The sequence below is a fragment of the Coregonus lavaretus genome (assembly GCF_964263955.1).
Source record: "Coregonus lavaretus genome assembly, chromosome: 6".
Classification (NCBI taxonomy): Eukaryota; Metazoa; Chordata; class Actinopteri; order Salmoniformes; family Salmonidae; genus Coregonus; species Coregonus lavaretus.
In genome coordinates this window covers 57,646,049-57,669,830 of record NC_139993.1, presented here as the reverse complement: position 1 = coordinate 57,669,830, position 23,782 = coordinate 57,646,049, and the positions used below count along the sequence as shown (strand labels likewise).

Genomic DNA, 23,782 nt, shown 5'->3' with positions numbered 1-23,782 from the left:
AGTCTGGTAGGCTACTAATGACCATCAGAAGCATCAGAGCTTGGAGAAGCCTAATTACCATGACTAAAAGGTCACGTGGAATTTGACTGCCGGTGTGGCTGTAATACGGTTACCATAACAGCCCTAGTGTGAACACTCCAAAGGAACTCAGACCCCTCAAAAGAGCCCCCAAAGCGAACAGACCATCTCGAGAGGTGGTCTGAGTTCGGTTCGCTTGAAATCCGTGGCCCGGTTCCGGTTTGTGCAGTTTTTGGATATTGATTAGCGATTGTCAAGGATGCACAGAAATTCCAAAATATGTGTGGAGTTTTTAGTTCAGATTATTTGATTGCAATATGTGATCTATAGGGGTTTGAATATTGGGGTTTGAACAGTGAGAGAAGACGAAAACATGTTTGGTGAGAATCACAACACAGGGTACAAAAACAATTCTAGCTCTTAAAGGGGCAGTAGCCTACATTGGGTGTACAATTTTCAGTTACAGCATTATTTAATTTGCAGTTATTCTTCTGCTATTTATTCTGTTTCCAATAATATTTACATGTTAATAGTATCTTCTGATCGCATTTAGTTCAAAGATGATACACAATAATTGTAATCTATTAGCTTCCAAAATGTAGGTTGGCATATGGTATATCTAGCTGTCCGATAACACATTCTGATGAAATGGCTTGTCCTGCACTTTATTAAAATCCACAATGCATTGAGTGAATGTTGGAAAAAGATCTTGGTTCCTTTCTGAACATAGCAATGTGAATGCCAAGAGGACTCAGACCACAAAATATGTGAAATTAACTGGCAAAACAGTTGCGTCCTCATTCCAAGGTAAGGGCAGTGTGAACACAAAGAACTGAGCTGTTACGCTTCTTTCTTTACCCCAGAGTTCACTTTAAAGAGGACTGAGATCCTTTCTTTTAAAGAGGACTATTTGTGAAAACACCCTTCATGTACTGACCATCAGCCTTGAAAGGGTCAAGAAAGACAGAGGGGTCCAATGACCTAACCCGTCTCACACAAACACAGTAACACATTATACAGACCCCTTAGCGCTGAGAAGGTCGAGAGAGACAGAAACGGACATGGGGGCCAAATGACAATCTCTCTCTGTCACAAAGACATTAACACAGTGTAAATAATAATAATATGCCATTTAGCAGACGCTTTTATCCAAAGCGACTTACAGTCATGCGTGCATACATAAAAAATAAAAATAATAATTGTGTGTGTATGGGTACTGACCCTTCGGCCTCTGGGTCCAGGATGACAGCCAGTTCAGCCAGCACCAGTCCAGCCAGGTAGTGCTGCTCTCTGAAGGGGACAGACAGCTCAAACATATTGGCTATCTTCTGGTCCTGCGCATGGGTGGAGAAGCCTGAGCTCTGTGGAGATGGAAAGAGGTCGGGAAAGAAAGACGAGTGGGGGATGATTCAGATACATTTTCCACACATCTCTGACTCATCCAGGATGTGGATGTGTGTGTCCAGTGTGTGTGTGATCCTCTGTGTTTGTGTAGCCGGTGAGTCTGTGTCTGTCCAGTGTGTATGTACTGTGCATATCTGACCTGCGAGGTCGCGGAGGACACGCTGGGAGACGGCGAGGCGGGGGGCGTGAGCAGGCTGCAGGGCAGGTTAAGGGTAACGTAGTGCTCGTGGCTGCAGACGATCCTCAGTAAGTCCAGTCTCAGAGACTCCAGAGTGGGGTTCTGTAGCATGTACAGCTTAGCGGACACCTGGGGAGACACATGGAATGATGTCTAGGAAACTGCCCAATGGTTAGATGGAAAGGCACTGTTGAAGTCAGGGAAGTGATACCCAATAGCAAAGAGCAGGATAGAGTACTGTAGTGTCAAGGCTGAAATCATGTACACAAATTCTGTCATCCATCATAGTGGTTTCATCAAAAGTCTTTCAAATGAAAGCAGATTCTGCAGGGATGTTGTCATTGAGATGCTGTTGGGGTGCTATAGCGGTACCTGTTTCCAGTAGGTCTTTATGAGGGAGAAGACGAAGCCTCGGTCCATGACAGACAGCAGGTCATTCAGGAAGAAGGCCAGGCTGGTGTTTAGACGTTCCACCAGCTCCAGGTCCTGATTGGACAGAAACACGGGGTCAGAGGTAGGGCTGTGCCGGTCACAAACACAGGGTCAGAGGTAGGGCTGTGGCGGTCACAAACACAGGGTCAGAGGTAGGGCTGTGGCGGTCACAAACACAGGGTCAGAGGTAGGGCTGTGCCGGTCACAAACACAGGGTCAGAGGTAGGGCTGTGGCGGTCACAAACACAGGGTCAGAGGTAGGGCTGTGGCGGTCACAAACACGGGGTCAGAGGTAGGGCTGTGGCGGTCACAAACACAGGGTCAGAGGTAGGGCTGTGGCGGTCACAAACACAGGGTCAGAGGTAGGGCTGTGGCGGTCACAAACACAGGGTCAGAGGTAGGGCTGTGGCGGTCACAAACACAGGGTCAGAGGTAGGGCTGTGGCGGTCACAAACACGGGGTCAGAGGTAGGGCTGTGGCGGTCACAAACACAGGGTCAGAGGTAGGGCTGTGGCGGTCACAAACACGGGGTCAGAGGTAGGGCTGTGGCGGTCACAAACACAGGGTCAGAGGTAGGGCTGTGGCGGTCACAAACACGGGGTCAGAGGTAGGGCTGTGGCGGTCACAAACACAGGGTCAGAGGTAGGGCTGTGGCGGTCACAAACACGGGGTCAGAGGTAGGGCTGTGGCGGTCACAAACACGGGGTCAGAGGTAGGGCTGTGGCGGTCACAAACACAGGGTCAGAGGTAGGGCTGTGGCGGTCACAAACACGGGGTCAGAGGTAGGGCTGTGGCGGTCACAAACACAGGGTCAGAGGTAGGGCTGTGGCGGTCACAAACACAGGGTCAGAGGTAGGGCTGTGGCGGTCACAAACACGGGGTCAGAGGTAGGGCTGTGGCGGTCACAAACACGGGGTCAGAGGTAGGGCTGTGGCGGTCACAAACACGGGGTCAGAGGTAGGGCTGTGGCGGTCACAAACACGGGGTCAGAGGTAGGGCTGTGGCGGTCACAAACACAGGGTCAGAGGTAGGGCTGTGGCGGTCACAAACACAGGGTCAGAGGTAGGGCTGTGGCGGTCACAAACACAGGGTCAGAGGTAGGGCTGTGGCGGTCACAAACACGGGGTCAGAGGTAGGGCTGTGGCGGTCACAAACACAGGGTCAGAGGTAGGGCTGTGGCGGTCACAAACACAGGGTCAGAGGTAGGGCTGTGGCGGTCACAAAATCTTGTCAGCCGGTGATTGTCAAGCAAATAACTGTCGGTCTCACGGTAATTTACCGTTAATTAACAAACACATTTAGCATCTCCTGGCTTCCACACATAGCCTACAAGCCACTGATGCAGTCCTTTGGAACATCTACATTTTGTAATATAGCCTACACCGTCACATTGTAGTCAATTTCAGAAGAACAGAATAGCATACTCTAAATGAGTTGTCCTTACGTTAGGTCCTGATCTGGCTATGCCAAATGGCTGGGGGACACACTAGTTCATTTAGCAGACAAGATTTCCTTAGAATTCCGTGGCATTATTTTATAGTATGAAGAATACAATTGAACATAGCTGAATAAAATAGAAAGGATATTTTCGCCAAAAGATTTGAGGGAGTGCGCACATGCGACTATTCTGTGTTGAGCGGTTAACAAAGAAACAGGTACTCCTATATGCTTAATTTAGAGTTATTCATGTAACTTTACTTGTTCTACAAACGCTGGGCTATATGTTTTGATTTTTAATACATTGTAAGACTGCATGATGCGACTAATGATGATTTGAAAAAAGTCGCTTGAAAAGGCATGATCTCTGCTTTGTTTTTTGCGCAGGCTGTGCACACTACATCAGTCACTCATTCACAATTTGACAAGCACTTGATAATGCCTAGAATTTCACGGTGGCATCACCTTTGTGTGGCCGTAATGCACCCTAAAAAAGATCCATGCCTTTTGCGGCCAGTGGCCATTGTGCCCTTTTCCCTGAGTGCTGCGCGCTTCGAATCACATGGTAGTAGGCTATAAGCGCGAATGTTCCATTAGCAGAAAACACCATTATCAAAAGTGACCGCAAATGCAATTATGCATGTAATGCTTTTATTATAAAGGCACATTTTTATTGTGGAAATTATCTTCCCCAAACTTGAAACCAACGAGCTGCTTATGTCTGCCAGTTAGGCTCTACACCCGTTGTAAAGCGGATTCATGTGCTTAATTTTAGGAAGTTATTTGGCCACTTTAGTTGTGATACAAACCTTATTGAAACATATATGCCTATGGGCTAGGCTACATGAGGTGTGCGACTATGATTAGAAAAAGTATTTGTTTCTTATGCTGGGCATTATTCACAAGTGATAAATAATTCACAAGTGATAAGCTAATAGTCACCCATCAGACTATTCTTGATTTAATCTTTAAATATACTAAATAATACACTACCAGTCAAAAGTTTGGACACACCTACTAATTCAAGGGGTTTTCTTTATTTTTACATTGTAGAGTAATAGTGAAGACATTAAATAACACATATGGAATCATGTAGTAACCAAAAAATGAGTTCAACAAATGATAACATATGAGATTTTTCAAATAGCCACCCTTTGCCTTGATGACAGCTTTGCACACTCTTGGCATTCTCTCAACCAGCTTCATGAGGTAGTCACCTGGAATGCATTTCAATTAACAGGTGTGCCTTCTTAAAAGTTAATTTGTGGAATTTCTTTCCTTCTTAATGCGTTTGAGCCAATCAGTTGTGTTGTGACAAGGTAGGGGGGGTATACAGAAGATAGCCCTATTTGGTAAAAGACCAAGTCCATATTATGGCAAGAACAGCTCAAATAAGCAAAGAGAAACGACAGACAATAATTACTTTAAGACATGAAGGTCAGTCAATATGGAACATTTCAAGAACTTTTCTTCTGTCATCACGTTTCTTCAAGTGCAGTCGCAAAAACCATCAAGCGCTATTATGAAACTGGCTCTCATGAGGACCGCCACAGGAATGGAAGACCCAGTTACCTTTGCAGCAGAGGATAAGTTCATTAGAGTTACCAGCCTCAGAAATTGCAGCCCAAATAAATGCTTCAGAGTTCAAGTCACAGACACATCTCAACATCAACTGTTCAGAGGGGACTGTGTGAATCAGGCCTTTATGGTCGAATTGCTGCAAATAAACCACTTCTAAAGGACACCAATAAGAAGAGACTTGCTTGGGACAAGAAACATGAGCAATGGACATTAGACCGGTGGAAATTTGTCCTTTGGTCTGGAGTCCAAATTTGAGATTTTTGGTTCCAACCGCTGTGTCTTTGTGAGACGCGGTGTGGGTGAACGGATGATATCAGCATGTGTAGTTCCCACCGTAAAGCATGGAGGAGGAGGTGTTATGGTGTGGGGGTGCTTTGCTGGTGACACGGTCTGTGTTTTATTTATACCACAGCATTCAGCAGCGATACACCATCCCATCTGGTCTGCACTTAGTGGGACTATCATTTGTTTTTCAACAGGACAATGACCCAACACACCTCCAGGCTGTGTAAGGGCTATTTTACCAAGAAGGAGAGTGATGATGGGAGTGCTGCATCAGATGACCTGGCCTTCACAATCCCCCGACCTCAACCCAATTGAGATGGTTTGGGATGAGTCGGACGGCAGTGAAGGAAAAGCAGCCAACAAGTGCTCAGCATATGTGGTAACTCCTTCAAGACTGTTGGAAAAGCATTCCAGGTGAAGCTGGTTGAGAGAATGCCATGAGTGTGCAAAGCTGTCATCAAGGCAAAGGGTGGCTATTTGAAGAATCTCAAATATAAAATATATTTTGATTTGTTTAACACTTTTTTGGTTACTACATGATTCCATATGTGTTATTTCATAGTTTTGATGTCTTCACTATTATACTACAATGTAGAAAATAGTAAAAATAAAGAAAACCCCTTGAAGGTGTGTTCAAACTTTTGACTGTCACTGTGTGTGAAATTTATTTTGATTTAGAATGGACCATTATCATGCACCTATATCGAAAAACAGGGGCAGCGGGAAAAAAATACATGTAATCTATGCACTTAAGTTGCGAATGGAGGACACTTTTCTTGTGGTTCATTTTCATGCCAGCCAGGTAGGCTATACTCCTGTTGTAAATATAAGCAATGTGCATAATATTAGGAAAGTTGAGAAATAAATATAGTAGGCCTAGCCTATAGAAAGCTGATGGGATCCTCCTCTTTTTAGTAGAGGCCATCACTCTGTTTTCTCGCGCAATTGCAAATCCTATGGAAATGTTGTGCAACATGAGCTCATGGGGCTCTCATGAAGTGTTTGATTAGATTTTCGATACATTTGCATTGATGTCAGTGATTAGAGGGACAATAGAGTGCTGAGGCAGTTAGCAAGTTTGCTAGGCTACTAATGACCAGCAGCATCAGAGCTTGGAGAAGCCTAATTACCATGACTAAACGGTCACGTGGAATTTGACTGCTTCATTGACTCGTGACCGCCCGTGTGGCGGTAATACAGTCACCGTAACAGCCCTAGTCAGATGTCAGGTTTGAGTCTACAGAGCACTGCCCACTCTGGTTTACTTAGAACCAGAAAAGGTCCCTTCAGACCATTCACTGTATTGGCAGTATCTGTGTGGTTAGTGGCATTAGAAACTGCTGTGTTTATGTAGGCCCCACCTGTATTGTCCCTGTGTGTCTCGATGACAATAACGTTTAACAATTTTCACTCCTACCTTCTGAAAGCGTGAGACAATGTCCCCAGCGATGGTGCTGACCAGGGCTGTGATGTCATCCATGAAGCGCTCGGGGAAACGGTTCTTCCTGGGCGACTCCAGCCGGTCGGTGAAGTACAGGTGATGGATGATGCTCTTCACCTGGGGGTGTGAGGTCATCAAGGTGAGACAGGGCCCAACACGTAGTAGTAGTCATTGGTCCTCACTATCTGGCCAAGTTGCAAAGTCGGAAGCCCCACCTAGTTCTACAATCTCTTCTTAAAATCTTATTTGAATTCTAACCCTAACCACACTGCTAACCTTATGCCTAACTAGGGGTGTAACGATCCATCTACTACATCGATGTATCGATTTATATTCCTATGATCCAACTACATCGATCTGTGCTCGGCGAGTTGGCCTTTTGGACAACATATATCAATCTAACATCGTTTTAAAATGTAATAAATCGATTGTATCGATACTAGGAAATAACCCATTGGATTTAAGCACGTCAGACTTTATATGGATGTTTTTTCTTAGCACTTTTAATGATAAAGGCTTTAAACATTACTCGATTCAGTCTGCCTATCCGCCAGCAGCAGCGCAAAGGCGCAAAGACAACAAAACATAGCATGGCGGACGACAGAGGAGAAGCCGACGAGCGAGAAATTATCAAGCCACCATTGCGGTCCTTACAAGAAACAGGAATCTAGGAAACTTCACCTGCACTGTCCAGTATCCAGGTATTTATTTCAGTCACACTGGTTGAATTTTTGGCTAAAAGGTTACTGAATCGATTTCAAGTCACTGAATCGTTTCGGATCGTATCGTTCTAAATGAACCAATATCGTCCTTGAATCGTATCGACAACCACGAATCGTGATACAAATCGAATCGTTGTTAAAACGAATCGTTACACCCCTATGCCTAACCCTAACTTTAAATTAAGAAGCTAATTTTTGTTTTCATAAATGTTTCCGATAAAGCCAATGTTTTACTTTGCAGCTTGGCCATGTAGTGGGAATCGCAGTCATGGGGCCAGGATGAAAAGCACGACTGTGTACCCTTGTCACACTATCCTGCCAACCTGAACCATACTGTCTTTACCTGGATATTTACTTTTCACATTGTCATTTCCAACACCGCTCCAGCAACTATTGTGGATATGTAACCAGGCCACAGCAGTATGGCTTTGCAGTGTGAAACAGGCACCAGTGATGCAGCAGCTATGTGTAGTGTTGTCTTGTCTTACCATGAGCTCGAAGAAGAACCAGGCCTGTTGGAGAGCTCCCTCCCGGACGCTGCCACTGCTCACCACCCACTGTAGGGCCAGCTCCTCATGGAACAACTGAGACACAGAGACACACGGACCAGACAGTCAGACACGTAGTACAGAACATCAGACCTGGTTCAACCTGGCCCGGATTTAGTTGGTCGGTACAATGGACCAAGTGCCAAGCTAAATCAAGAACACCTTTACCCAGGCAGGTGGTCTATCTTACAACAGAGCACCGAGACATTCTATCTGCATCACCATCTAGCATTATATATACACTATAGAATGTGCCAAAGTATACAATCAATCTCAATACAGGGGTTCCTAAACCTTTGCCCCTTTATGATGATATCTATAATATCAGTACTATATAATGACTACAATTATATAGTCAATATTGAGAGTGTGTAAATTAACTCTTGCAGCCAGCTTTTGAGTGTAAGACGGTTAGGGAACCCCTAATCTTATCTTGCATATGTCATATTTACTCTAAAAAAACTCAACACTCCACTTGGTGTGTCTGTGTCTGGTGGTAACACTGAAAATGGAGGCTTCATTAAAATAGAAACATCAAGTGAGTGCCGTTTACCTGAACAAGGGTAAGAGTGCTACAGTTAGTGCCTGGTACGTCACACACTTCCTGTGCAATACTGTCAACATCACACTTCAACTCACAGCCAAGAGGCGGGACATTTACACACTCCCAACAATCACCAAATACACCATCCGTTCAAGAGGCACACATTCACAGACATACGCATAAAACAGGCGAATAAGGTGAGGGGGCTCCGTATGGCTCCTCCCCCGGTGTAGACAGCGGCTGGTACCTTTTTGGTGGGTAACCGTCCTGTTAAAGTTTGCAAGAAACTGGCGCTCTCAGTGTGCGAAGACATGCGGTTGCCACAGCGCTCCATGGCCTATGGGTGGGATGGATGGGATGGCGACAACAACAACAGGTTATTGAGGGGCAAGAGGCTAGGGATGTAGCAAGGAGATGTGTCTGCTCTCTCACACACACACACAAAAATCACAAATACACAAAACAGCCCTCATCATATAACCTTAATTACAGTTCCACTTAGAGTTACCAATGGAGAAGTACAGAATGCTAGAGTTCCCTCATTTTTAACTTTCTTCTTACACACCTAAGTTGATATATTTTACACAGAAACTGCCCCTATGTCCCTAGATATGCAGTTTGTAGACAGTATCAACCTGAAAAAAAGAAACTTACCTCAGTTAAATTAATTTTACTGAATGTTTGGCCATGACTAGAGCCACAAAATACCCTTTATGACAACCAATGATGACAACACCAAGACAGGAAAAAAAGATGAAGACAGAAAGTGCCCAAGCAGACAAAGAAATTAGACAACCACATACACCCACACACACACACACACACACACACACACACACACACACACTCACATATACACACACCCACACACACACTTAGGACCGGACGATATGGCCTAAAAATCATCTAGATTTTTTCTAATTTATGGGCGATTCACAATATATATCTAGATTTCGTAATTGTTTTCTCTAAATAAGCTTTGTTGCACAATTAAAAAGGTCAAATACACTGCATTTAAAACAGGCAGCAGTAATCTAATGAATTCAGGGCGCCTACCTAGGCTAAATATAAGCCTTGCACAACCATAAGACCCACTAATAATTTAATCATTTCATCAAAATAGTTTAACCTGCTTTTTTGCAATAATCACTGATCTGCTTTCAGGTCGGTCTATGAACATGCCCTTTTGTGTTACAACTGTAACCAGAACCATGCATAATGCACATTCACTAATAATAACTAACTTCTTGTAGCAGGCATTATAGAAAATTAACACAGGTCTCATCAACAATCTCTCAAGCACAAGCCCACGTGCTAGTGACCAGCCAGCTAATAGTTATATTTAAAGTTTAGCCAACTTGGATCTATTTGCTAGCTAACAAGATAAAACAGTTGAATTGTTATGAACACACCCTTCTGTCTGTCTCCAACTGTTTGAACAGCATGTTAGCCTGTCCACTTTGTTCAGATGTTGAAATCAAGTGGCATATCTCAGAATGAGAAAGAGTTGTCAATTCTTTATATAATTGTGTTTTATGCTTATTGTACATTTATAAAACACAGACTTGACAGCTAGTATAACAGTCTTTGGCTAAAATGCTGCTAGCGGTACGACAAACTGACCATTAATTTTCCAGAATCAATGGTAACTGATACTCCTGTTTTAGTAGTGTCTGCTCTGCGCGCAATTTGAGGAGTTGAGACATAAAAAGGGTATCGTTAGAAAGGTTAACTTCTCCTCTATTACAGTAAAATAATGTCTTAATGTGTTTCGGTGTCCATGTGAACGATTCTGTTGGACCAAACCTCAAATGCAAATAGCGAGTTGAAACTGCTTGTCTGAGCCTGCGGTCAGTGCACACAGCACAGAAGGAGCAAAGGAAACAAGACCAAAAAGACAACATGAGAACAAGCGGACAAACGCAAACAAATTAAATAATAATATATACACTGTATATATACACACACATATATATATATATATATATATAAAGTTTATATATATAAAAATGATTATTGCGAAACAGGCATTTGGAATATCACGCAAATACATACATTTGAATTAATCAAATTAATTTGATACATCACCTAGCCCTATACACACACACACACACAAAACCACATACACACTCAACCACACACACGCAGACCCACCCACCACACCACCACATGCAGCAGTATCCCACATCATGGCCAACCCACGTGGTGAATGAGATTAGTAGCAGCAGGAGGTCATGCAGTGGTTTAAATGATCATGGTGAAGAAGAGGAAACAGGACAGGGAATGAGAGGATGAAGTCAGCAAATTAAAACTGGGAAATGAAGTTAGTGGTGCTAGCCTCTGAACCGCCAATAAAATAAAAAAAAGTATGAGAAAATAAACCATTTTAAATTGAGCCACGTGTACAGGTGGGTCTTGGCTAGAGGTGGGTCTTGGCTAGAGGTGGGTCTTGGCTAGAGGTGGGTCTTGGCTAGAGGTGGGTCTTGGCTAGAGGTGGGTCTTGGCTAGAGGTTCGCTGCAACACCTCTCCTGCACTGGGTGTATTAAAAAGTGGTGTGAAATGAGTGGGGTGGGCCATTCTGCACTTGTTTGACTGAGAAATGAGGGGGGGGGGGGGGGGCTCTGCACTTGTTTGACATGACTTCAAGTGGTTACTAACAACTCTACAACTTCAGAGTGGGCATTGATGTTTCTTCTCCAGCCAACTGGACAGAGAGGTGTAAAAACTAGAAAGGTGACAAGTGAGAGAACTAAAGATTGTGGTTTAGGGTTCATGGAGGCAGGGTTCATGTGACTTCCTAAGTCTGGTGGAACGTGTAGGCGAGTGGTGGTGGCGGTTGGGGTTAAGAAGGGTAGGGAGTTGGGGGTGGTGGCGGTTGGGGTTAAGAAGGGTAGGGAGTGAGGGGTGGTGAAGGTTGGAGTTAAGAAGGGCAGGGAGTGAGGGGTGGTGGCGGTTGGAGTTAAGAAGGGCAGGGAGTGAGGGGTGGTGAAGGTTGGAGTTAAGAAGGGCAGGGAGTGAGGGGTGGTGAAGGTTGGAGTTAAGAAGGGCAGGGAGTGAGGGGTGGTGAAGGTTGGAGTTAAGAATGGTAGGGAGTGAGGGGTGGTGAAGGTTGGAGTTAAGAAGGGCAGGGAGTGGGAGTGACAGTGAGTGTTATTTCTTAGGGGGGTAGAGAAGAGAGTTGTTGTTGTTGAAGCACCTGCATGGTGTCAGTGTCAGAGGCAGAGACAGGGCTGGATCCCCAGGGGGTACTCTTACACCCCATGGTGTGTACCCAGGAGTTGGAGCGGTCTAGACCCTGAGAGGTCAGGGGTCGCAGGTCAAAGGGCACATGGCAGGCAGGAGCAAGGGAACAACGAGCGAGAGGACGGAGCAGCACAGGGGAGGAGAGAACAGCATAGAGGTTTAAAGGTTAAGAGGATCTAACCGTAAGCAGCAATGAGGAATAATACAGTTAGCTTGTTAAAGATCCCAAATCATTTCATTACAACACCGATTCATGAAAACAGCAATGCATGAACAGATTAGATAGCGTATGCCATCATGACAATCTATACCCCTCCCTCAGTTCAGAGAAAAGAGAAGACCGGTTCAGTTTAGTAGCAGCATCAGACAGGGAAACCATAGAAATAGATTTAAAGTAATGACTAGAGCGTGCATCCCCATTCAAGTTTATGTGCCATGATCGGTGGTAATTCCATTTCTATGGGGGCAGCATCCATCCCAAGCATCACGTTAGACCAGACCATTCAGAAAGACAGAAGGAGTGTCCGTCACTCACTCATCTGTCAAGTACTTTTGGGGTCAAATCAACAAGTCATTTGATCATGGTACCGAATCATTGTATGATTATATGTCTGTATTAGAGAAACAAGTCCACGTTATTAACTCATTTACAAAGTTGAACTGCAATACACTTGGCTACCCGGGGCTCCAGACTAACGTTTTCCCCTGTTCTCACTGGTGCCACTAACTTTTTCAGGTGGTGGCACCAGCCCATGATTTGGTCGCACCCAAAAATATTTTGTCTTTCAAAGTGCTTTATTTAGTTATAGACTACTGAGATAATATTAAATAAGTTGTTACATCTAACATGTCCAAGAAGGAATGCATGATTCAAGATATTTTGATATGCAACCTAATCCAGTGATTGTCATGATTTTTGGGTTGAGAATTTGGCTATTTTTGTTATATTTTACTGTCAAAATAGGGCTCCATGAATTTGCCTTCATCTTTATGTGCACTAATATTACATACAGGCATACTTCCATTGGTGCTAATTCACCACCTGAGAAAGTGGAAACTCAAAACACATTAGCTAAATCACTAACTCTAAATATAACACATACCGTTAGCAGCCATGTATTAATCGAACAGTACATTTAAAGTCCCCCCCCCCAAAAAAACGTTGCATCGGTAGTAAGCCTAGGTATAATAGTGCACTCGCGATGATGCGATGGCCGATGCGCATTTTGCGTACTCCGAAGCCATTTCAGATATCTTGATTGTAAAACAGTGTGCTTTGAGCTCAATATTGAGAGCTGAGAAATCAAAATGATACCTACAGAAAGCCGAGACCCTCCTCTCTTGAACATGGACAACAGCAGTTGCTTCTAAAGTTGTGTTTTTCCCCCCCGCAATTGCATTTGGAAATGTTATATAATCAGAATGCATGTTTAGGGGTGCACGAGGGGGAGAGAGAGTGTGAGGGACTCATTAGACCTATAGCAGCAGGCCCCAGTGAAACAGCCACAGCGGCAGGGCAGACAGTTTCATTACAGGAATCATGAGGATAATGCACTTTCCTGTTTGATCAAATCATGGTTTTATCAGCCCCAAAAAATTGAATTGAAGTGACCAGGTAGAATGTGCAACTCGCACCAGTGCGACCAATTAAAATGTTACTCCACAGCCAAATCAAAGGGTCGCAAAATGCGACTAAACGGTCTGGAGCCCTGCTACCCCTGGATATTGCTCTGCTAACAGAGCGATGAAGACTGCTTGACTGAGGTTGGCCTTCCTCTGCTGTGTGTCAGGTTGGTGATACAGGGGTTACAGAGATAAGGTGTTCCTGCTGATGTTTGTCAATCAGCTATAGGGTTCGCATGTCATACAGTTGAGAAACACTGCTCTCCGGTTCATAGGGTACAGTGACCGCTTATGTGGAGCCAGAAATAGTGGGGCTTTCCAATCCAATCATCTTTGAAGTTAGCAAACATACAAATCCATGCTAAAATATTTTCCATATAGTATAATTCAGATAGTTTCTCATTGAAAGTAGAGGTCTAAACCACAGATGCATAAAGGACTGACTGTACCCTAAAAGTACTGAGAAACACAACATAATGTAGGCCAGGTCTCTAACCTTACTGCCAATGATGGAGCGGACCTCATCATCAGGGGAGGTGGGTGTTCCGGAGATGTCCGGGTTACTGTTGCTAAGGCTACGGGAGCGGTTGAGGTTTAGGCTAGCTGGTCGCTGGGCTGATCTGGCCATGGTGGCATAGTGGACTGAACCACCCAGCCCTCCAGGACCTGAGACAAAAACACACATGGAACAAAACTACGGAAGTCAGGGACGGAGGGTGAGAAAACTTGCTGCTCCTATTTTCGTAAAGTCACCTGATGTAGCCAATGGTCTTTATCACCTGGATGTAATGAATTTAACAGAAGTAAAACAGACAGTAAACCAGAACAGACAGTGTACCTGGTGAGGGGGAGTTGGGGTCCATGTTGGGCAGTCTGAAGACGTAGTATATATAAGAGGAGAGCAGGCTGTTTCTGCCGTGCATGTCCTGACTGGTGTCTAGGTACTTATGGAGCCGGTTCACTACGGAGGCCATCACCTCGAACGAGGCCTGGCCCAGGTTCACTACAGACACATAGGAACACACATACTTAGGACTAGACAGTACAGTACATTGTAGTAAGAGACAGTACAGTCAGTGGCAGCAATCCCTTGCTGTTTGGTACAGTTTAGAATACAGTGCGATAGGCTTGCTTACAAACACAGTTTGGACATTTGGGGTTTTTACATTTTTAGGGTAACCTTTTTTTCCTTTTAATGTTATTTGTTGGAATTATTGGAGGGTTGTATTATAGTTGACATGAGGCCTAAGTTGTACAGCTAGGCGTAGGTTAAGGGGGATAGTATACCTATCTGTCCTGCGATGACGGGCGGCCGCACCACCAGCACCACCAGCTTGTCCAATAGGAGGTGGAGGAATCGGACGATGGGCTCCAGCTGGGAGGAGTTTAGTGCTGCGATGCTGGACTTTAGCTCCGCCTCCAGGTTGTTCTCCATGATGCGCACGTCTCCGATCCGCACAGGGAACATGTGCTCATCCAGGGCATGCACCAATGCAAAGAACTTATCCAGGTACTGGTCCTGATGGAGGGGGGGAGAGAGAGAGAGGGAGGGAGGAGAGAGGGAGGGAGGAGAGAGGGAGGGAGGAGAGAGAGAGAGGAGAGATCGAGGAGAGAGAGCGAGGAGAGAGAGCGAGAGGGAGGGAGGGAGGAGAGATGGAGGGAGGAGAGATGGAGCGATGAAAGAGGGAGGGAGAGAGAGAGAGGAAAAGGAGAGGAAAGAAAGGACACAAAGAAAATCAAGTTTTGATAAAAAGGAAAGAAATGCAAGCCCCCACTACACAATGAAAGTGCTGTAATTGTGTGCTCTGTGGTTCGAGCCCATGTGTAGAGACTATAGTAGAGTTGAGCTCAGCTCAGTCTCATCCACATAGACCCAGTGATTTATGATCACATTAGCACCAGGCTAAGCTCCTGGGAAAACACTCACCCTCTTCAACCCACTCCTCTCCCCCTCCCTCTCCACTCCTCTCCCCCTCCCCCCAATCTCCCCTCCCTCTCCTCGACAGCCAACAGAACAGAGATGGAGTGGGCTCTACTAAATAACACCAGTGAAGTTCAACCACTAATGAACTGAGGGAGGGACACATTACTCTTCCCATGCTGAGGTATTCGGTCTGTCTGTCCCTGATGGTCTGATATCTAACACAGATACAGTGCAATCAGTAATTATTTAGACTTGGATTTGAAATGAAACAATGACTACGAGGTTAAAGTGCAGACTGTCAGCTTTAATTTGAGGGTATTTTCATAGCATGCAATGACTACATCTAGCTTGTGACTCTGCATATTTGTTGGATGCATTTGCTGCTTGTTTTGGTTGTGTTTCAGATTACTTTATGCCCAGAAGAAATGAATGGTAAATAATGTACTGTGTCATTTTGGAGTCACTTTTATTGTAATTAAGAATAGCATGATTACGGATAATCCTGAATGAATCGTGAACAATGATTAGTGAGAAAGTTACATATGCACAAATTTCATACCCCCCAAAAAAGACTAACCTCCCCTTTTATTGTAATGGTGAGAGGTGATCATTCCATGGGGGTATGATATTTGTGCGTCTAACTTTCTCACACATTATTAACGATTCATTCAGGATTATCCGTAATCATGGTAGCATCAACATTAATGTAGAAGTGTTAAGAAACATATTTTATACTTATTTACAATAAAAGTGACTCCAAAATGACACAATACATGATTTACCATTCATTTCTATTGAAAAAGAGACCTAGGTCTCAATAGGTCTTCCCTGGTAAACACCCCCCCCCCCCCACCCCAAAAATTAAAATAAAACATTCATTTGAAACAGGTCATATACACTAGATTTAGAGTTATTTGGCAACTTTAGTTGTGAATGATACAAACCTTAGAAATCAAAAGATAAATAGGCTATTGAAAAAATAAAATGCTTGCGCTCTGTTCCTTGCCTCGGGCTGCACATCAAGTGATCATATTTTCACCAATCAGACTATTCTCAATTTAATCTCGTCTTTACTAATATGTTAAATTAGTTTCAATTTAGAATGGCCCATTTTCAAAATGGCCAAGAACAGGGGCAAGACAAAAAATTCTGTGGGGAAAAAAAGTATTTAGTCAGCCACCAATTGTGCAAGTTCTCCCACTTAAAAAGATGAGAGAGGCCTGTAATTTTCATCATAGGTACACGTCAACTATGACAGACAAAATGAGATTTTCTTTCCAGAAAATCACATTGTAGGATTTTTTATGAATTTATTTGCAAATTATGGTGGAAAATAAGTATTTGGTCAATAACAAAAGTTTCTCAATACTTTGTTATATACCCTTTGTTGGCAATGACACAGGTCAAACGTTTTCTGTAAGTCTTCACAAGGTTTTCACACACTGTTGCTGGTATTTTGGCCCATTCCTCCATGCAGATCTCCTCTAGAGCAGTGATGTTTTGGGGCTGTCGCTGGGCAACACGGACTTTCAACTCCCTCCAAAGATCTAGCAAACTTCAGACGGGCCTGGACATGTACTGGCTTAAGCAGGGGGACACGTCTGGCACTGCAGGATTTGAGTCCCTGGCGGCGTAGTGTGTTACTGATGGTAGGCTTTGTTACTTTGGTCCCAGCTTTCTGCAGGTCATTCACTAGGTCCCCCCGTGTGGTTCTGGGATTTTTGCTCACCGTTCTTGTGATCATTTTGACCCCACGGGGTGAGATCTTGCATGGAGCCCCAGATCGAGGGAGATTATCAGTGGTCTTATATGTCTTCCATTTCCTAATAATTGCTCCCATAGTTGATTTCTTCAAACCAAGCTGCTTACCTATTGCAGATTCAGTCTTCCCAGCCTGGTGCAGGTCTACAATTTTGTTTCTGGTGTCCTTTGACAGCTCTTTGGTCTTGGCCATAGTGGAGTTTGGAGTGTGACTGTTTGAGGTTGTGGACAGGTGTCTTTTATACTGATAACAAGTTCAAACAGGTGCCATTAATACAGGTAACAAGTGGGGGACAGAGGAGCCTCTTAAAGAAGAAGTTACAGGTCTGTGAGAGCCAGAAATCTTGCTTGTTTGTAGGTGACCAAATACTTATTTTCCACCATAATTTGCAAATAAATTCATTAAAAATCCTACAATGTGATTTTCTGGAAAAAAATTCTCAATTTGTCTGTCATAGTTGACGTGTCCCTATGATGAAAATTACAGGCCTCATCTTTTTAAGTGGGAGAACTTTCACAGTTGGTGGCTGACTAAATACTTTTTTTCCCCACTGTACATGTCATCCATATGCACTGGAATAGCAAATGGAGGCCACTTTCACCCCGGTACGTTTTTCACTCATGTTGGTAGGCTACTCTGGTAATTTCGCTGCAGTGACAGGTGATATTCTGCCATGGGCTCTCCAAACCTGTTCCTGCAGCTACCCAGTGCTTGATTTGGGAAACCAAGTGAAATCTGTTCGGGAACATCAATAGTAACATGTTTTCACAAAGAAACATATTTAATTAAACTGTTGACAGCCCCTCTCTCTGCACGCTGGAGAAAGGAATGAAGGAGAGAGGGGGGGAGAAAGAAATTCACGGTGGTGAGACATTCTGGAGCTAAAGGCAATGTGTCTGCCATTATTAAAAATGACCTATTGCTAGGCTATTCTGAATTTGTTCAAATTAGTGGATTTGGCTTTTTCAGCCACACTCGTTGCTGCCACATGTATAAATTCAAGCACACCGCCATGCAATCTCCATAGACAAACATTGGCAGTAGAATGGCCTTACTGAAGAGCTCAGTGACTTTCAACGTAGCACCGTCATAGGATGCCACCTTTCCAACAAGTCAGTTCGTCAAATTTCTGCCCTGCTAGAGCTGCCCTGGTCAACTGTAAGTGCTGTTCTTGTGAAGCGGAAATGTCTAGGAGCAACAACGGCTCAGTTGCGAAGTGGTAGGCCACACAAGCTCATGTTCGATGAGCAGGTGTCCACATACTTTTGGCATATGCCGACGCAGAAACTCTAATATGCATATGGGTGTTTTGAATTAATCCTCAGCTTAGAAAGAGCTGTCCACTTCGTTGTGTTAGGCTTTGAAACAACATCCACAACAACCATGTTTTCCACTCAGTTTCAACCTGTTGTTGAACTTCTTTCTTCTAATTGATCAATCACAGTGAGGTGAGTATTAAAAGCAGGATACTGATAAGTCTGATGGATTTTCAATTGCATTTGCAATGGCGTCAGAGTGGTTAGAGGGACAACAGAACCCAGGCCATTAGCGACCTGATGGTAGTTAGCGAGTTGGGTTCTACCAACACATGTCCAGAGTGCATAAGAGGAGATTACCGTGACTCAACGGTCACGTAGAATTTTACTGCCGGTGTGGCATTAATACGGTCACCGCAACAGCCCTAGTTGTCACCATACCAGAATTTTTACTTTGATACTGATACCAGGTTTAGTATCACGATACTCGATACCAAAACGACACCACTGCAAAGAAATATGGCGTATTAGCCAAAGTCTCAGAATCTATGCATTTGACATTTTAGATTTTTGAATCTATGCATTAATAAATAAAATTATACAATCAATTTGACTTCGTTTTTTACCATTAACAACATAATGGTAATACTTCTTTTGAAAGATAGATCACTAGTCTATTAATAAACTGATTAAATCAAGATGTAGCCTAAGCCTATTCACAGTACAGGTGAGTGCATATTCAATAGGAGTGTGTGAATGCATTGAGTTATTGAGATTGTTTTGGCTGATTTCATGGGGCTTCTAATTTTATTGTACTGATCAACAACATTTGCATTGATGAAGCACTCTCTTATTTTATAAGTGTGTGCGCGGTCTCTAAGCCCCATGACATCATTCACACACAGTCAGTTCGAGGCTTGAGCAGAGAAGGTCTTGACTGGGAGAGACATGAGGTAGGGAAGATGAAGTGAATGAAAACTATTTGGTGACAATCAACTTCGAAATCAGCAATATTTTGCGTTATGGTTTGCATATTATCACAAACAAGGTACTAGGGTAGTGAACTGATGTTAGTTTCAGCTGTAAGCTATCCAGGAAAGTTAGCCTACAAAGCTGGAAGCTACCGGTATCTTCTTTCATTGTTTTGCGAACTGTAATTAACAGTTTGAACATTTCTACATGCCGTGTTGCATTATTCAAGTGTGTTAACTTCTGTGCAGCATGAGTGGTGATGCAGCCCAGACTCCCAGTGAGTGCAGTGGTTCCTCAGAACAGGCTAGTGCTAGCAATGGGTAAGTGGAGCAGGCACGGAGCAGGGACATCGGCTGCGCTGGTAGACCGACTTGATCCTCTCTCAATCAGTAAACGACGTGAGGAATTAAACAGAAGTACCGAAAGTAACAAATTCTAGGACCGCACCGGTTTTTCATGTTCTAGTATCGAAAAAGTACAGCTGTTTCGGTACACTGTGAAACATGTACTGCACCCGTATGCCTGGTAGTGAATAGAGACTGGAGGGCATAGGGGTTTTCTTGCTTAAAGGAGTTGGGTCATATTCAGTAGTAGGGCACTGTAGCAAAACATTTTGCTACATAAATAGAGAAATGTACGGTTGTGATGGGCTATACCTGTGTGTGGACGGTGGAAACGGACGTCACTTCAACGTTGAACACCCCTCTGTGGTTATCCACCCATTTCATCCCTGGTAGAGGAACGTCAGGGGAGAGGACAGAGTAGGACTGGGGAGGTTTCTCTAGAGACACAGGGAGACAGAAGCTTCCTGTACGCAGACGCCCATTCTGAAGCATGGGGATCCACTGAGGAAGGAGAGAAAAACATGATTAGGGCCGGAAAAACAATAAAGGCATGTTCATTTTCATACACGTGTGCTTGTATGAGGTGTGTGTGTGTGTGCGTTACATTTGTACGTGCGTTCGCATGCACACACCTGTGTATGTGTGTGTGTGTGTGTCTGTCTGTGACATGCACGCATATCATTGTGCATATGTGCGTGCACACGCGTGTACATGCATTTGCACGTGTGTCTGCAGTAGTTACCGTGTATCCCACAGGGGTCTCCAGGGGGGTGTTCTGTTTCTGCTGGCAGCTGACATGGTAGAAGGTGAACAGAACGTGGTGGTGGTCAGTCAGAGAGGCCGGCAGCTTGATTTTCACCTCATCATGGAAGTCTGGGGACCTGCATGGGAAACACAACAGAGACCGAATTTAATGGTTGGTTATAGGAATAAAATTATGGTTTTATTATGGTTAGTGGGGTTTAGGGGTTAGGGCTGTACAGGAATAAACATCTAAAGAAGGATTGAGAAGACCTAAGAAAGACCACAACCATTACAGACAGAGTCATGGTCGCTTAAGGCTGTATAGGAATGAGAACAGGCTCTAAATTACATGGTTGGTTAGGGCTGTATAGGAATGAGAACAGGCTCTAAATTACATGGTTAGTTAGGGCTGTATAGGAATGAGAACAGGCTCTAAATTACATGGTTGGTTAGGGCTGTATAGGAATGAGAACAGGCTCTAAATTACATGGTTGGTTAGGGCTGTATAGGAATGAGAACAGGCTCTAAATTACATGGTTGGTTAGGGCTGTATAGGAATGAGAACAGGCTCTAAATTACATGGTTGGTTAGGGCTGTATAGGAATGAGAACAGGCTCTAAATTACATGGTTGGTTAGGGCTGTATAGGAATGAGAACAGGCTCTAAATTGCATGGTTGGTTAGGGCTGTATAGGAATGAGAACAGGCTCTAAATTACATGGTTAGTTAGGGCTGTATAGGAATGAGAACAGGCTCTAAATTACATGGTTGGTTAGGGCTGTATAGGAATGAGAACAGGCTCTAAATTACATGGTTGGTTAGGGCTGTATAGGAATGAGAACAGGCTCTAAATTACATGGTTGGTTAGGGCTGTATAGGAATGAGAACATGCTCTAAATTACATGGTTGGTTAGGGCTGTATAGGAATGAGAACATGCTCTAAATTACATGGTTGGTTAGGGCTGTATAGGAATGAGAACAGGCTCTAAATTACATGGTTAGTTAGGGCTGTATAGGAATGAGAACAGGCTCTAAATTACATGGTTGGTTAGGGCAGAGGTTTATAGCAATAAACAACATCCTAATAAGTCCAAAGAAAGAAGCAGCAAGCCTTTTTCTCATGGAGAAGACAAAATAGTTTGTTTGTTTGTGGATAAAGGGTAGGAACATCCTCTGGAGCAGGACTGGAGCAGCAGCAACCTTTTCCCCAATGGGAAAGTTCCATTATTGGCTTGGCTGGACGGGGGGATTGTAGCCTAAACATCCAAAGTGCAAAGGTGGAACCTTTCCAAACATGTGATCACTTTTTTTAGACTGATGCTTAAGAACGCCTCAGAACATCATAAAAGGAGGCATGAACGGCGTGTGTTAGACCAGCTAAGACATCAGCTCACACTATACCAGTTCATCCGCTTGTAAAAAAGGCCCTAAGCAGACTTCATACAAAATGAAAGATGGGTCTGAGAGCCTCACCTGGTATGATATACCACGGCAGTGTATGCCTCTCTGGTGTAGTCTCCACAGCTGGACTTCCCAAAAATCACCTGGGGGAGAAAGAAACAGAGGAAGTACAGCGAACAGGGTTTGTATGCAGTGGATAGTAGACAGACTTCTGTTTGTCTACAGGTCTTAAAACGATTTGTACAATACTTTAGTAACAGAACTCAAATACTTGAACACCATTCATTATGCTTTACAATCCATTTCCAAGAATTCAGTCTAGGATTGTGCAGCAGTACCTGGTAAGTACTAAAATACCCTAATAACTCTAAGTATTCTCTGAAAGCTGTGTCAGCACTTTGTGAGTGAGTGAGTGAGCGTGTGCGTGAGAGTGTGTGCGTACGTACCTACATGTGTACAATACATCATTGCTTACCGGCATAGCGTTGTTGGGGTCCTCCCCGTTCATAAACTGTACTTTCACTGTGATGTTTCGGGCGGAGCCTTGACGGTTGGCGAAGTTCAGGCTGTGTGGGTTCACATACAGCAGGTTCCTGAGGGACACACATTCCCATTATGAAACCAAACAGGAACACATGAGCTCAACCCACATAGCAGCAACTTTGACAGGTCTTTGAGTGAATTTCACAACCTTGTGACCTCACCATTCTCCTTAGGACATTACATTCATCCATCATATAATGTACTGTACATATCATAGCTGACCATGGTACAAAACACTCGTACAGTAGTATCTGATCTGCACAGCCATCAATAGGTCAGTGTTTGGAGTGAGCAAGGGCACTGATTGGCGGAGAAGGAAGGCTAGTTCTGTCAATCACTCTGGATCCACACAAACTGTAGTTGACCTAAATTCTCTGCTGGGATGACCCGCTTCAGGGTGCAGGGGAGCATGTTTTGCCTTACTGTACCCACTGCTAGGGGCAATGCCATGGCCAACTGTATCATGTTCAATACGGTCACTGTTCATCATTGACTTTGACAACTGTAAACAACCGATGAAAGATGAAATTTGCATAGATATTTTCCATCAAAGAAAAGTGTCTCTAGTGTCTCTTGGACAATATTGAGGTAGCCTTTATGTCCTAAGTCAGCTGGGCTTCAGTCAACGAGCTGGACACACACAGTGAAGGGTTTCCAGGGTGATATCCACAGAAAGTCAGAGAGAGCCGCAGCGCAGTGGCCTGACCACAGTTACGTAGATCCCTCCGCATGAGAGGGTCACCAAGGACCACAGCTGTGATGACAACAGTCAAACCGTGGGAATCCCTAATCCACTCTCTCTCAGTTCCTCTCCCTTCGACCCTCCCTTTGTTCCCTTTCTTACTAGCTGGTCACGCGTCTCCATGGCATAAAGGCAAAAAGGAGTCATTTGTTCCAACTTGATCGTTCTTTATTGAGGCATCCATTCTGATTTTAGAACGATGTAATTGCATTAACCCCCAGGCAGAAGCCATTCTTACAAACACCTATTGACCGGGCACAGCTTCCTTTTCAGCAACAGGGTCAATTCTCTCCTATTGGTCCTTCAGCCTCCACAGATTAATCTCAGGTTAATCAATGACTTGACTCAGAGTAGCTGTGTATGTTACCAAACCATGCCTAAGCACTGTTTCAAAACCCCTGGGCGTCCCACCCCCACACAGCCCCCCTTTAACCCCTACCACCTCCCCTTACCAGTGGGTACACAACCCCACCACCCTCATCCCCCTATGGATACACAAAGGGAGCAGTACATTGTTTACTGTGTATAGACTGAGGGATTAAGGCCAAGTCCTGGACACCAGGCAGGCCAGGCGAAACACAGCCTGTAGTGGGGGACCCTACAGGCTGTGTTTCGCCTGGCCTGCCTGGTGTCCAGGA

General features: G+C 44.2%; 1 protein-coding gene across 1 annotated transcript in view; it reads right to left on the bottom strand.

The window, feature by feature from the left end:
* dock7 (dedicator of cytokinesis 7) overlaps window positions 1-23,782 on the bottom strand; it is a gene marked incomplete at its 5' end in the record, with an annotated part of 115,732 nt that overhangs the window by 16,049 nt on the left and 75,901 nt on the right. The window contains 13 exons of the mRNA XM_084163904.1: window positions 1,240-1,379; window positions 1,562-1,729; window positions 1,973-2,086; window positions 6,753-6,893; window positions 7,987-8,082; window positions 8,838-8,927; window positions 13,954-14,123; window positions 14,296-14,460; window positions 14,745-14,976; window positions 20,028-20,216; window positions 20,458-20,596; window positions 21,932-22,002; window positions 22,335-22,452. Coding sequence (XP_084020030.1) covers window positions 1,240-1,379; window positions 1,562-1,729; window positions 1,973-2,086; window positions 6,753-6,893; window positions 7,987-8,082; window positions 8,838-8,927; window positions 13,954-14,123; window positions 14,296-14,460; window positions 14,745-14,976; window positions 20,028-20,216; window positions 20,458-20,596; window positions 21,932-22,002; window positions 22,335-22,452 — 1,833 coding nt within the window. The remainder of the gene's footprint in view (window positions 1-1,239; window positions 1,380-1,561; window positions 1,730-1,972; window positions 2,087-6,752; window positions 6,894-7,986; window positions 8,083-8,837; window positions 8,928-13,953; window positions 14,124-14,295; window positions 14,461-14,744; window positions 14,977-20,027; window positions 20,217-20,457; window positions 20,597-21,931; window positions 22,003-22,334; window positions 22,453-23,782) is intronic.